Here is a 14670-nt window from a genome sequence, read left to right as displayed (position 1 = left end):
CGGCAACACTGTAGTTGAAGCAATGATTTGGAAGCCACATGTCACTATCGCTTCCGAGTGGGGCACGAATGACGCCTGGTATGCATCTAGCTAGAGTTGCATTCGGTGCATATCCTGCGGACCAGGGGGGTGTCAGCAACCGCCCGCTGCGGATTGCGATTTCGGCGTTCACAGTGGAGAATCCGCAGCTTTAGTTAGATTCGATGCGGTTTGTATACGGAGTAATCCGCACAGCAGCTGGGGAATCATATTCTTACTAATCATAAATTGGGCTCGAAATCATCACATTTTATATAACAAGTAACTTTATCTTAACAAGTATATAAAAAAGGAGCCTTAGATAAATAATATACGCTAAAAAAATTAGCAATTTTCCATGTGGTTTGTCACGGACCTGACCTTGCTATATAGTACGCTGAGATTTGCGCCTTTTTGGCTGTGGCGTAGTGGTAAAGCTCAGCACCACTACGCAGTCGGTCTTAGGTCCTCACATGGTTGGAGAGAAAAAGAATACATTACAGGGAAAAATACACTATATATATGTGGGCGGTAACTCCGAATAATTAGAGATAGGTGGTGCGTGCACGGTTATAGTCAAAGTTGCTTTTCTTAGAAGAAAAAGCGTGTGAAGTGATGAAATAAGCTATGTAACTTAATCTAGCCATGGCTAGATTAGATTAAGCTGGATATATTTACATTTCTCTTATAGTAATGGAGGTTCAGTCATTAATTAGGTTGCGGTAGGTGTCACGATCCTCCCAATCGGGAACATTCGATGATTGAGAAACAGCTGCCCCAGGAGCAAAAGACTAGGATTCAAGGACAGCGTCCTTGAACTGTTCTCGCTTTATATAGTCAGGTCGTACAGCGCCGTCACAGTAGGTATAACTAAAGGTGATCATTAGTTAGCTATGGGTACAGCCAATCACTTCTCCGGAATTACCTATATTCTATCTAGCCTTATCACATCTAACACCTTTCACATCTGCAGCTGGTAATTCTCGTCCACAACAATAAGCAGTATACTCCCTCCCCTGGTCATTTTTATTGTCTTAATAATGGTATGCAGATTTATATAGATAGAAAAATATATTATTTTTTAAATAGTAATATAATTTTTATTTATATGTAGTTAATATGGTTTTTTAATGTTATAACTTTTTGGCTCATATAGTCATGCAAGAGCGATAATTATTTTTAAAATTTTGATGTGCGTTATTTAAATGGTAATACTGTGTATAGGATTTTTCAGACTTGCGGATTTGGTTGAAACCGCACCGCAGAATCCGTTCGGATTCCCGTGGATTCTGCGGATCCTGCCTCATGCTGTTCCTCCGTGCAACTCTACACAGTATGTGCATCCCTTGGCCGCACGCGTAATTGGTTGTGGGGCTAGTACCAGTCCATCCAGATCCCGTTCTTCCCCTTCTTTTAGTCTCGCGCCCAGGGTGTCCTTCCCCAGCTTCCTCTCATGCAGCTCAGGTTTTCTTCTGCGCAAATGTGCCGGTACGCAAACCGCGATGACTGCAACCGAAAGATCGCCGCTTGTCGAGAGTAATTCAGCTGTCAGCGAACCGGAAAATGGTGGACGGAATTCCGAAAGGTCTTTCGGATCGAATCAGCCTGTCGTTCTAATTATCCTTGCGACGTTTCTCGGTAGTAGCGATGCCCTCTCCTGCAATTAGGAGTCGACTGACAAGAAGACACAGGGGAGTTCCTTGCTAGTGCCGATGAATCACTCATGACTGCCATATACACCACTGTGGCCTCTGAGTTCCGTAGTCTCTCGCAAGGGTCATGGTTGCTGGTAGCATACAACTTTGGATACTGTATTTCCTCTCCCGTGGTCAGTTGTGTAACCATGAAGTTCTCCTAGCCCTTGGAGAGGAGACCACTGGATCACTAATTCCTGTCTGCTGTTGAGTAGTATGGCCTACTCGGAGATCTCTTTGGACGCAAGAATATTATCATTTGGTCTTTCTGTTTCTTTTTGGTAGGATGTATTGCCTGGTGCGATCTTTGTGCCCATGTCGAGCCAGAGAACCTGCTAACTTGTTGACAGTGGAGCCAGTACATCTATGATCCAATTAATCACGGCCAGGTTTCTGGCTGGACTAAGTGGCGCAGGCGTAGTCTCGTTAGTTGCGGTCATAATCACTGGTAAGGGATTCTATTTGAAGATTTCTGGACGACTCAATGTACTAACATGTTCACAGAACTTGTTCCTCCCAGTGATGTCGCGATCTTTCGGAGCTATGGGAACACGATCAACATAGTCGGACGCAGCCTGGGAGGGCCCATTGGAGGCTTTCTGTCCCAGGCGGTAGGATGGAGATGGTACGTGTTCCTGCAGATGTATATCGCCTACAGTTTCCTTGTTTCTAACTCACCATTCATTTTTGGAGGTCATTTTACGGTCAAGTTCCGTTGGTATTCATCTCCATTCTTATCATTGCTCGCCAAATGCCGTCTTCGCTCAACCAATCCAGAGAAGGCCTTGATTCCACCCGGGCAAAAATAAGGCAGATTGATTTCCTCGGCATCGTCGGTTTCACCGCTACGATCTTTCTATTTGTGATTGCGCTTCAAAATATTGACTGGGGTGGAAATCAACAACCACGTCTGTTTTATGTCCTGGGAGGCACTTTCTTGGGGTCTGCAATTGTCTTCCTTTCCCTGGAAGTATACTGGGCCAGGACACCGTTGATACCTGTGAATCTAATGAAAAGAATGTTTGGAAGCTATTGCATCTCGCAGCTACTGCTAATCACAGGTCGCAGTGCGGTAAGCCTCCCTCTTTTCAACCAAGTCCAACTTCCAGCCTAACCTAATGATATAGCTCATCCCTACCACGGTTCCCTATTTTATCCGAGTACATAATGCGAGCGACTTTACCGCATCCCTTGTTAACCTGGCCGCTATGGCGGGCGTGCCTATCGCATCCTACCTCAGTGGCATCTGGATCAAGCGGTAAGTTTTCCTTCCAGCTTCCTGTTCAGATACCGACAATCGTCCCTCCTAGTTTCATGAGCATTTTTCCTCTCATAAGCCTCTTTATTATAGCACTGGCCGTTACAAGACGATGGGGCTCATCTCCGCTTGTACGATAGCATTGGTATATCTGCTTGTTTTCTTCCGTTGGCGATACAGTTGTAGCCCGTGGGAGGTCTTATACCTTCTCCCATATGGCCTTGCAATGGGCGTCCTTTTTACAACCCAGTTCAGCGGCATGAACGCAGAAGTACCGACAGACCGTGTGGGGCAATGCATCGGCACGTATTATCTGTTCCAGCAACTTGGACGCATCCTAGGTCCAGTTTTCGGTCTTTCCTTGACGCAGCAGCTTTTTAAAGGCAGTCTGTGGAAGAGTCTGGGCCCAGTCCCCAAGAAACAAGAGGTAACATTGACGATCTCTCCATCGCACACACCCGGGATATAGATCCTAACTATTGGCTACAGCTCATCCAACGCATTTTGGACGATGCGCGATTCGCAATCACACTCCCTAAGCCGACACAGCAGACTGTCCGCTTGAGCTATCTGACCGGATTCCAAGTCGTACCCCGTATGTCTATTTTGGTGACTCTTACTTATGATGTGCTAATTATCCCTGCAGTCTTCGGTACACTGTGTACAGTTCTATCTTTTCCGCTGATGATACTTGATTGGGAGCGGTCATAGAGAAAACCGAAGGTGTAATCATCTCACCACGGCTTATCTAGTCACTACCATTAATATTTGCCGCCTCTTGCACTCAAGGTGGCGAATGTCCAAAGGATTGATTAGCGATGGCCCAGTGACTATATGCTAGAGAATCCAAACGCTAGACCATGGATTACATGGGTAGCTGTCAGTGGAACCATGATCTGAGGTTAAAGTTAGGACTTGTAGGAAACAGGAACGCCACTCAAAAGGGGTTAGTTTAGCACGCGTAATAAGCCACAAGCTGTCAAATAATAGGCTATAGTTCTTAGTCAATATTTTGAATAATCACACTAAGCACCCGGAGAGGGCGCTCCGACCTACGACTTGTTTTCAGTTTCAGTCTTTAAGTTAGGGTAATAAACAGATCAAATTGTATAGCGGGGTTTTCTTTGGCATAGAACCTGACAATATATGACGCGAAATCGTTTTGGAATTACCACCCCACTTCATGGATAGCCTGAAATTTTCATTGTATCAGCCACTGGATAGAGTTTATAGGAAAATCATCAGAGGAATGGTTCCGTTCAATTAATATCCATCTAAGGTCAACAGCATGGAGGATGTAAATGAGATAGCGAAGAGGACTTGCAAGTTTGTTGGATATGAAAATACAGTACGCTACTTATGTCTTTGACCTTTGTAAAGAAATCCATGGGACTATAGTACAGCAATTTCTTTCCCCACATGTCAAACAATGTGAGAGAAACCAAATAACTGCTGTAACAGACTGTAGAGCCTGGCACTAGATGATAAATGGAGGCGGGCTCCCTGGCGACTGCCTGAATTGTTCCCTACGCTTCCCTTTGCGGACCCTTTACAGAGCTCATCTGCTGTTTGCATAACCGTGCTTGAGCTAACCGGGTTATAGTAAGCGGACACCGAGTGTCCGATTTTTTGTCGCAGCATCACTAACAACTGTAAATTCCTCTATACTATCTACATTATCAAATGGAGGATAATTCTTATGATAGGAGAATTCTTCTGGCCCTTAATCGATTCAGGGGGGAGCAGAGCAAAAAATCGGATACTCGGTGTTCCCCGATTGTGGTACATTAGTTAGCAGCTAGTGGATGATATGGGCTAACCTGATCCAGCAACACCTTGCCTAGGTGGCGGGTTCTAGCAGCCGCCGAGCATTCGACAAGATCAATCCAGCCAATAATAAGTCTCAATCTCCATACCAAGAAACACTAGTCAAATAATATGGCTATACGTGGCAAGGATCATGTGATTAAGGAGGGGTCAAAAATGCTAACAAGAAGCGAAAGAACATAAAAGAAGAATAATCAGAATAACTATCAGAATAATCATTATAATCATCAATATAATCAAGTAGAGCCCAACCAGCTCAGATCATTCAAATAAGACCTTTTTACCAATCCTACTCTATTTCTTATTCGGGACTAACCGAATATTTGACATGTACTTTGGCTAATAAGGGACCCACAATAAGCCTCCAATCCATCCCCGAACTAGTTTAGATACCCACAGGCGCGGAAAATAAATGTTATGAGGAACCAATCAGAAAGGGCAACATTATACAAAACCCACATTAACAGGTAATTGACAAAAATATTAACTCGCGTTCCGTGGCGCACGGCCCGAAGTTCTCCACATTCCGCAAACAAAAGTAAGTTCTGTAACGACCTCGTCACTGTTGAGGCATGAAGGAGTCTGGGATTCAGTGGTAGCCGTAGCACACCTACCCATACCGCTTTGACGCTGAAAAGCGGTGTGGGTAGGTGTGCTACGGCTATGACGGTTACAATTCAGTTGCGCAACTGAAGGTTTTCGAAAGCTAATTTTAATTATCGTATTGACGTAATACGTTATAAAATTTTCTGTCGACCAAAGTGGGCCAATATTACCCATTATTCAGCATCCGCTCGGTCCGACTTTATTCCTTTGTTTTCACCTTTTTTCATCCAGCTCTCCCAGATAGATTCAGATAGTTAGAGACCTTAGAGACCTCATTTTCTTCAATGCATATCCATATCCTTATATAATCGGTGATACTAGCTCATACGCGTATTCAGCTGACCGACATTTTCGAAGTCTGACTTAGATGGATGTTTAATTATATTTTATATTACATTATTTTCATGAAATAGTTGTTATCCCACCATAGCGTAATTAAGTAGTATTTGTTGTGGAATTCAGGGGAAATGATGCGCAGGGAGCTATTCTATCAGCTACAGGCCAACTAGCCTAACTAGGAAGTAGATGTCCTTCGGTGGAAACACCAGGAATCACAGTATCCCAACCAACTGAGTCTCTTGCATTCCTATCTGGGTGCTCTCTTCCAGATCTTGGGTGCTTAACTAACTAAAGGATTCAGGGGTTAAATCAGTCGTCAGATACTCCGCACCGCCAAGTTGGGCGGATTATAGTGTTCTGTAATAGTATTTAAAGTAGGGTTGGTATTTGGGGGTGCAAAATCCGCAACCGCACAGCACCGAACTGCAGGTGCGGCTTCAGGCCCTACTCGACCCTTGCGGTTGCGGATTCTTGACCAAGGAGTTAGCTCTGGTCTACAGTAAAAGCGGGTAGACGCTACCTATATTCTCTTATCCGACCTCTGTCTTGTATTACCCTCCCTGATGTATACACCTATACTACCAAGATAGTAAAAAATAATAGCGCCTTGTAAAGGGCTAGAGCCCGTTTGACCTCTCGGGCCAATGTCCCTATTATCCCTGTTGTCCCTACTGTCCCCGTTGTCCCTATTGTCCCTACTGTCCCCGTTGTCCCTATTGTCCCTACTGTCCCTGTTGTCCCTATTGTCCCTACTGTCCCCGTTGTCCCTATTGTCCCTACTGTCCCTACTGTCCCTACTGTCCCTTTTGGCCCTGTTGGCCCTTTGGGCCATTGGCCCTCGATCCCTGTCACGTGACTCCCCATCTTGTTTGTTTACCGCTCATTTTCCTCTTCCTTTCTTCCCTCCTTCAACGATTCCTTCTTGTACATAACCTATCTGTAGGTTCTACGGGTTCAGCCCTTGACAATCTATCCACTAACCAAAGCCAGTTTGGTCCTAATATAATATATTCTCCTCGTTGTCTTTGCATATTTTAATTCCGACGATTACTAGCATCCGGAAGTATTGTTCGATACATGGAGAAAAGACAGTTACTAGTAAAAAAAGAAGAAATTAGTATAAATATTAATAAAAATAGAGATTTATACCGAGTAATTATATAACCCTGGCTGTGTATATAATAGTGCAAAAGCTCTTTACCATATCCCTGGATTATTCCCTTTTCTGCCTCAAGAAGAAGTGCTTGTAGAATCTGCTTTGTTTAAAGTTGCTGCTGCTGAGCGCCACGTACACGCTGTAGAAGACCAAGCTTTGTACAGACTCTTTGAAAAGTACAGGAGCTAATTAAAAAGCCTTCTTTATACAATACATAAAGAAGCTTTTTTTTTTCTAGTCCAACCTGGAAAAAGAGCACCTGAATGCAGCATGTAGATGGGATCCAAGCTTTTTGTCCTGTCCTGCCTTTTAGCACCCCATATTTGAAGACGATTCTCCAATATACTCTTGGCAACTTGAATACTGTGCCTTTTTTTAAGATAAGAAAGAATAGCATCAACTGTTTGTTCTGAATTATAGAGAGAAAGAATATCAGCCTTGTACAGCACAAGATTAATGGATTTGCGGCCCATGTTTATACCTGGAGAAGAAAGAAATGTCGTACGTAGTATAGTCCCATATAATATACCATATCATTATGCAACTAGATTAAGTAGGAAGGCGGTTAGAGGTGCGGTAGGAGGACTCAACGACAAAATTGATTTCTGGGGAGTGGCCTTAATGGCTTGCCGTACTCGTGGTTCCATCCCGCCCCTTTCCGGCCGTAAACATGGAATCGGTTGTTGTTTATAATTCTGCTATACATATAGTCTGCGCTTACATCATGCCTAGACGCAAGCGGTCCGTCGTAGAACCTGTTCCTGACGATTACCAATATTGCTCTCGCTGTAAAACAATCCGTGAGGTCCTTGACTTTTCACGCGTTGCTCCTTCAGGGGCGCAAGCTTCTAAACACTTCGCAACATGCTTTACTTGTCGTGTATGCCCAGCTTAAAGTAAAAGGAATACCACCGTCATAAGATGCTGCATGCACAGCTTCATGGAAGACCGATCCGCGAGTACATGTTCGACGACTTTGAATCCCCAGTATCACCGCTCGCGGATGCAGGCTTGCCCCAAGTGTCACTTATCCCCAATACTCTTCATTTTCTTCAACTCCGACCTACTAAACCAGCCTCTTAACTATCACGGTGGTGCATCGGCGTTTATCGGTGACTATGTTCGCTGGCGCTGTGGACCGTCCGCAGGAGATAATATTCGGAAACTCCAAGAAGAGGATATCCCGCGAATTAAACAATAGGCCAGACAAATAGGATCATGCTTCGCCCCCGAGAAAACTGAGCTTCTTCATCTAACTGGGGAAAATGGAACACGGTAAAGAACCGCTAGTTATAGAGGAACGGCCATTCAACCCTCAGCCACAGCTAAAATCCTCGGATTAGTGTTTGACAAGAAGATGAGGTGGAGGGAACATATACATCAAGTGTGTAAACGAGCTACAGGGGTGAATATGGCACTGGGAGGGACAAGATATCTCCGCCCAGGACAAATGAGGCAATTATAGAAAGCCTGCGTGATACCAATTGCGGAGTATGCCTCTACAGTCTGGCACAGCCCTCTAAGATGCGTTTGAGAGCACTCAACTCAATTTAAAGATCGACCTTGATTCAGATCCTGTCTACGTATAGAACAGTTGTGATAAAGTAATGATTTGCATCTTAGACGGTTGCCTAATGTGCGGGGTTCACACCCCCGAGTACTTCACCTCTTTTCCTGTATTCGAGAGAAGAGTGCGAGTCAGCCGTCCAAGCAAGTATGATAGTTATCGTGGTCTAGGATATCAATATATCATTCCCTATATTAGGCAACTGGTTTTGGTCCTAAACCAATTACCCGTTTGCGGGCACGAAGGTCGGGGGTAACCCGCGGGTAGTCAAACGTATCAAGCACCAATACATGCGTACATAAAAGTAATGAATCAGCAGGTGTATACATCTAACGTGGGCACCCGCCAAGGACCCGCGGGTTTATGGACTTGGGTTTTGGTTCTGACCCCATTATCCGTGAGCGGGTTTTGGCCAGGTCTAGGTATGATGGTCCGAGTTTAACAATGCAGCTATGGAGTAGTTAGCAGACATCGTGTTCGGACCTAATTAGTCTAAAAGGGCGGGGCAATAAACAGCGGCACACCTGCCTAATCCCACCTAAAATGGGTTAGCTATATTATTAAATACTCAGAATTCGTAGACTGTGGTCTACTCAATTAATTTCAAGTGGGATCGGGGCATATGACCTGCTTATATAACCAGGTTGGTGTTCAAATTTAGGTGGGCAATTGTAGTATTTACGCATTAGCTAACTCTGCCCACTGTCTCATTCCCAAACACAAGTTTTGATTAGTGTGGTCAGGCTGATTTCTTACACAATCATTTGGGTCTAGCTGATCCAACACCAGCCCGAAAAAAAAAATAATATTAATAAATCAAAAAGCCTTGAGCTCCATCATTCGGTGTTGTCCCACCCCTGCCACGATGGCTGAGAGAAAGTGTCAAGGAGCAGACTGTGCAAATGATGCGGGGACTTTACAGTGCCCGACATGTCTGAAAATAGGCTTGAATGATAGTTTTTTCTGCTCTCAGGATTGCTTCAAGAAGAACTGGGTTTGTTTACGTCTCTTCCGAGTAAGACATGAGGCTGACAGATCACATGGGGTAGAACCAACATAAGGCTCTACACAAATCAGCCCAAGGCAAGACACCAGATGGCATCATCCACAAAATCATCCCTCCCAAGGTGGTCACTAAACTTGATCCAGTTACCGGACTTTATAATCCTTTCCCGTCCTATTCCTTCACCGGCCCGGTCCGACCGGTCTATCCGCTCTCAGCAAAGCGCAGCGTCCCAAAGTCGATCAAGCACCCGGACTGGGCCCAGACCGGGATACCCAAGGGCGAACGACGCTTGAGCAGAACGAAGATTGACATTTTAGATGCCAAGGGTCAAGAGGCCATGCGCAAGGTCTGCCGACTAGCTCGAGAAGTACTGGACATCACGGCCGCAGAGCTCAAGCCGGGCATCACCACCGATTACCTGGACGAGGTCTGTCACAAAGCTTGTATTGAGCGGGATGTAAGCGCCACTCCCTTTAAATTGACATGGATGGTTCCTAATCTGACCAGTCGTATCCTTCGCCCTTGAACTATAATCTCTTTCCCAAATCGCTGTGCACGTCACCAAATGAAGTGGTGTGTCACGGAATCCCCGACCAGCGAGTCCTCCTCGATGGAGACATCCTTAATCTCGACATCTCGTTATATCACGACGGCTATCATGCGGATGTCAATGAAACATATTACGTAGGCGATCGAGCCAAGGCGGACCCCGATTCGGTCAGAGTAGTGGAAACGACACGGGAATGCTTGGACATGGCAATTGCTCTCATCAAGCCCGGCACACTAATCCGAGAGTTTGGCAAAGTCATCGAGCAACATGCCGAGTCAAGAAACTGCAGTGTTATCAAGACCTGGGGGGGCCAAGGTATCAACACCGAATTCCATCCCCCGCCGTGGATCCCTCATTATGCCCAGAGTAAGGCGGTGGGAACCTGCAAACCCGGAATGACTTTCACCATCGAGCCCATCTTGACGCTGGGAAGGCCTTGGGAAGTCTATTGGCCGGATGATTGGACCAATGCAACGGTTGATGGTAAATGGACGGCCCAATTCGGTGGGTGCTGAAACACTTTCACGCTTCGGGTCCAAGGCTAACAAACGTGTAGAACACACCTTACTTGTTACAGAAACAGGTGTTGAGGTCTTGACTGCTCGAAACAAAAATTCCCCAGGTGGTTCGATACCGATGCCGACTACTACAAATGGGATAGCAGAAGCTTAGGGTGCATCCATTGAATAGTTTGGCCTTAGGCATCGTTCAGACCTCGCTTATCATATACCATGACAAGTTTTAGGAGTGGGTGCCAACATGAGTGTGAAAGTGCAAAATCCGGAGCTTCTAGAACCAAGGGCGAAATTACGAATAGGTATCTGGTAGAGATTTGCCATTCGGACGTGTTTCTTACAACCCGGAAGGTATCGGTGGTTAAAGATGCCTGGGAAACACCATTACTGTTGACCAGAGGTCCTATCCTATGCCGTCCATCCTCCCCCCCTTAAATATAGCCTGGTGCCGCGTGGTAGGGAATCGGCCTAATCCTAAGTAACGTAATCCACAAGAAAGCGATCCACCCCAGTTGGCGAACCACTTTACAACTCCTTCATTTCTCCATCATTTCAATCATCTCAACTCCACAACCTACAACACCATGGATTCTCCGGCTCGGCATAAAGGTAGAAAGGTAGAATGGAACTAGCGATACAGATATTTCGGAAAGGCCAGTTTAAAAGTGTTTGAGCCACCGCTAAGGTATACGATGAAGCATCGCCTACGTGGACGCGTCGCTTATGCTGATTCTATTTCCTCGCTTCGAGTGCTCACTCAGAAGAAAAAACACTTCTAAATTCCATTATTTCGTCGGACGATATAGGACTTTCATTACCAAGAAATTATTATGTATAAAACCACCTCGATTTCTTAACTTCTTTTCTTATTATTATTTAAAATTACGTGTCTAAACCTTGCTTTCGCTTCTAAAGATAAAGCCGACCAGTGGATTGCGCGCAAAGCACGATGTGGTATTTGATTTCTTTTCAAGGGGAAGTGCTCGGCTATAGCCTGGTCTTAGGACTCAGCTGCGCAACCTACAATTTTGAAACTGGTAGCTTCTGAGAATCAGAAGAACAAATCCTGGCGGGCTTCACCTGAGAGGATCTGTGACGGTGCAAAACCTATAATCTCTTATTGTCTTGGCTGTTGGATCAAGTTCTAAGTGGGAGACCAGAGGAGAGTGTTGGCTTAGGGCACAATGAGAATGCCTGTCCACAAACTGGGCCTCGGTTGAACTGCCGAGTGTAGCGGTGGGCTTCTTTAGATTCCTCACATTTGCGTAACACGACTACTTGTTATGACGTGTATCCTTGAGAAAATAATAATACAGGTCCATGACCTAGTTAGCGAAATGATAAGGCCTACTAAATACTCGCAACAGAACAGCGAAGATATCTAATGCAGCGGCTGCCAGGCAAGGCATCCATACTTCCGATGGATTAGTAGCGTGGCTAAAGTAACGCTGCAGGCAATAAGAGACAAGGAAGGTTTTATCATAAGACTCATACACAAAGTCTGGAAACTTGCTCTCCGATGTGGTGTTGCTTGACAATTTCTTTCTCGTGGGGTGTTGGCTCCGAGGAGACAAGATGAAAGACTTTGTTCTAGGGGAGATGAGCAAGAGACATAGTCTTGCAAAAAATGAAGATTAAATTGCGATATATCTACTGTCCTTTGAGGGTGGTCTATTGATCTAGTGCTTTATGTTTACATGAAAAAGTGTGTTTTGAGATTTTATTCCGGCCTGAAGTGAAGCCTGATCATCACCAAAACCTTTGTTCTTACAGCGCAAAGGTCCCAACAAGCTCACTTCAGAACTATTTCGATGGCATTGGGCAGCTTCTAACAATAATCACAATAGGCGCATGGTCGTGAATGAAGTGTTTCTCGAGGCGGAATTTGGAAGACATTAACGCAGACAGACAAATTACGCCTTACTCGATATTCAAAGCACAATGGTTCGTGGGCAAGGTAATATATCATTTCTATATCCATATGGAAAGAGAGGATATAGTTAAACCCGTGGTAAGAAGAGAATTACCTGGCCCGAAGTGAACTAATTCCCAACCTAGATCCGCCAATGGGGCAACACTCAATTCTTGAACGCTGGAAAATTCGGTTTATTATTTTCATGAATGTTCACAACTTTCCCATCACTAACATATGTCTCTAGATTTATTGTTTCGGGAAATGTACACAGTAGTACTTTGTATTCATTCGTTCTAACAGTTGATAAGAAATGCAATCATATAGGACCATGCTCAAGATTTCCGTGACCATTCAGCTGATGCTCTCATCGGTCTCAAGACGATCCCTCTGCTGCTGTCCCAACCGGTGGCGAGGGAGCAGTGAGCCACCTTGATCATTGCTTGGACAATTGGCCTCATCGCCTTATGGCAGCCATCCGTGGTGGCTAATAGTGTCTTTGCTGCTCTATGTTTACGGTGCGTAGGTGGAGGTCTGCTGAGCTACGACAAGATGATTGCATTTTGAACCGTTGGTAAGGGATGAGTGAACTCGTTGACTCTCTGGACAATATAAAGATTCCGACAATTAGCCCACTACCGTCAACCACATGTCACTGAATAGGATTTCCATCGTTAGGTCACCGAGCAACACGCCGCGTGGCGGCAAAACTCCATGTCTAGAATGGTATCGAGGGGTTTTCTATCGCAAGTCTAGCATCCTTATAACACATGAATTGTGTTATTATCTCTAGAAATAGTCTAAGTATTTTCCTTTAGTATTTTTCTCCTAAATCATATCGTGACATGACGACAGAGCCCAATGCCAAACGGGGAAATTTATGGGTGGTCCGCGACTACGATGCTCAAGTTGAGTTTCTGTTTCGTGACGTGATGGCCTTTTATAAGGGAGCATCGGATCCCGACTTCCAAGAACTACAGTCAGAAGGGGAGCCTTTTATCAGTGAGATCCACGTGGAAGTCAGTACTGGTTGGATAGAGACATACGTTAACGAAAGGAAGATGGTCAACCTTGGTGACGATGGGAAGCCCCATTATCCAGTATTCAAGGAGCTCAGTATACCTCCACAGGCAGAAGTTTTTATCGAGGGTGAATAAAACCTACTTTTGTCAGGAATCAATTGACTGATTTGATTATTACCGTTCCAAGATGTTTCATTACCATTGACACGATGGAATTTGAATCTATGCAGCTTTTCCGCACGAACATAGGATAGTCAAGGAACACCACATCGGAGAGCATGTCTCCAAACCTCGTGTAGGAGCTTCATGGTGGAATCTTCCTGGACTCTGATTGCGTCTAGCGTTACTTTGGTCACGCCACTTAGTCCATGGCCGTCACTGTTTCTCGTCGGTCCGTTGCGATTATTTATAGGTCTCATCGTTTCGCTCACTTGATCGCGTATCTGCACGATCATAGCCTCAATGATGCACATCAAAACAAGTGGCCGTGTCGACGAGGAGGTGGGTAGTTGAAAGGAGCCGATGGCTAGGCTGGGTAGTTGAATGGGAAAGTGTTCATCAGAAATAGACACCCCCATCTTCAAGCGGATATCAGTCCAAGTTTTGATGTGCTGCAAGATTTGGTCATATGACTCGACAAGGCACAGATAGCCAGATAATACCAGCAGTTGTGAAGATTGGTCTAATTCTAGTGGGGCCGTCATAACCCCTGTATCCGGTCGAGAAAGGATGTCGATCAGAATTTCTGTAAATTGGTATGAGAGATTGAATGTGCGATCTACCGCAACTTTTTGATCGCGCTGAGGAGAGTCAGGGCCGCTCGTCCTCTGTCCTGTAACTTGCTCTACTTCAATAGCAGCGATTGACAGCTTATGTTGGTGAAGCTGCATGTTAATATCTGAGAGTTTACAAATCCAGGATGTCATGGCCGGGTCACCAATCGAGTTCTTAGGTGTAAGTCCCATATTGCAAGCGTCCCGAACGTCACAGTGGCTGGCCTGGGGCTGATGACCGCAGCCAGACCCTGTATTTTCACTGCCAGCATTTGGAGTAGTCCCTTCCTGGTATTCCAATCCAATGAGCTGAGTGTTGGTTTCGCCGCTGAGGCTCTTTGGAGTTGAATTTCTTGCCAGCGACAACCGGTGTCTGGGTTGGTTTAGAGGCACTTCCGAGTAGGGGGCCGATGGCATGGATGCAGAA

General features: G+C 45.2%; 4 protein-coding genes across 4 annotated transcripts; 3 read left to right on the top strand and 1 right to left on the bottom strand.

Moving 5' to 3' along the window:
* Nucleotides 1–1520: 1520 nt before the first annotated feature.
* ATNIH1004_006628 (uncharacterized protein) lies at nucleotides 1521–3681 on the top strand (the record flags this gene model as incomplete). The annotated part of the gene is made up of 10 exons (XM_033571255.1): nucleotides 1521–1656; nucleotides 1710–1846; nucleotides 1928–2010; nucleotides 2063–2160; nucleotides 2217–2369; nucleotides 2774–2784; nucleotides 2840–2970; nucleotides 3064–3397; nucleotides 3460–3565; nucleotides 3617–3681. 10 exons carry the CDS (start codon nucleotides 1521–1523, stop codon nucleotides 3679–3681), a joined length of 1254 nt encoding a protein of 417 aa, XP_033427287.1.
* Nucleotides 3682–9330: 5649 nt separating this feature from the next.
* Nucleotides 9331–10693, top strand: MAP1_2 (Methionine aminopeptidase 1; the record flags this gene model as incomplete). The annotated part of the gene is made up of 4 exons (XM_033571254.1): nucleotides 9331–9459; nucleotides 9515–9928; nucleotides 9979–10525; nucleotides 10578–10693. 4 exons carry the CDS (start codon nucleotides 9331–9333, stop codon nucleotides 10691–10693), a joined length of 1206 nt encoding a protein of 401 aa, XP_033427286.1.
* A 2600-nt stretch (nucleotides 10694–13293) lies between these two features.
* On the top strand, nucleotides 13294–13605 carry ATNIH1004_006626 (uncharacterized protein; the record flags this gene model as incomplete). Its single annotated transcript, XM_033571253.1, has 1 exon — nucleotides 13294–13605. One exon carries the CDS (start codon nucleotides 13294–13296, stop codon nucleotides 13603–13605), a length of 312 nt encoding a protein of 103 aa, XP_033427285.1.
* A 119-nt stretch (nucleotides 13606–13724) lies between these two features.
* ATNIH1004_006625 (uncharacterized protein) lies at nucleotides 13725–14660 on the bottom strand (the record flags this gene model as incomplete). The annotated part of the gene is made up of 1 exon (XM_033571252.1): nucleotides 13725–14660. One exon carries the CDS (start codon nucleotides 14658–14660, stop codon nucleotides 13725–13727), a length of 936 nt encoding a protein of 311 aa, XP_033427284.1.
* Between the last annotated feature and the right edge of the window lie 10 nt (nucleotides 14661–14670).

This window comes from Aspergillus tanneri (genome assembly GCF_003426965.1).
Source record: "Aspergillus tanneri strain NIH1004 chromosome Unknown AapTan_4_pilon_pilon_pilon, whole genome shotgun sequence".
NCBI lineage: Eukaryota > Fungi > Ascomycota > Eurotiomycetes > Eurotiales > Aspergillaceae > Aspergillus > Aspergillus tanneri.
Note: the sequence above shows the minus strand (reverse complement) of the source record. Positions and strands in the feature narration are given on the sequence as shown.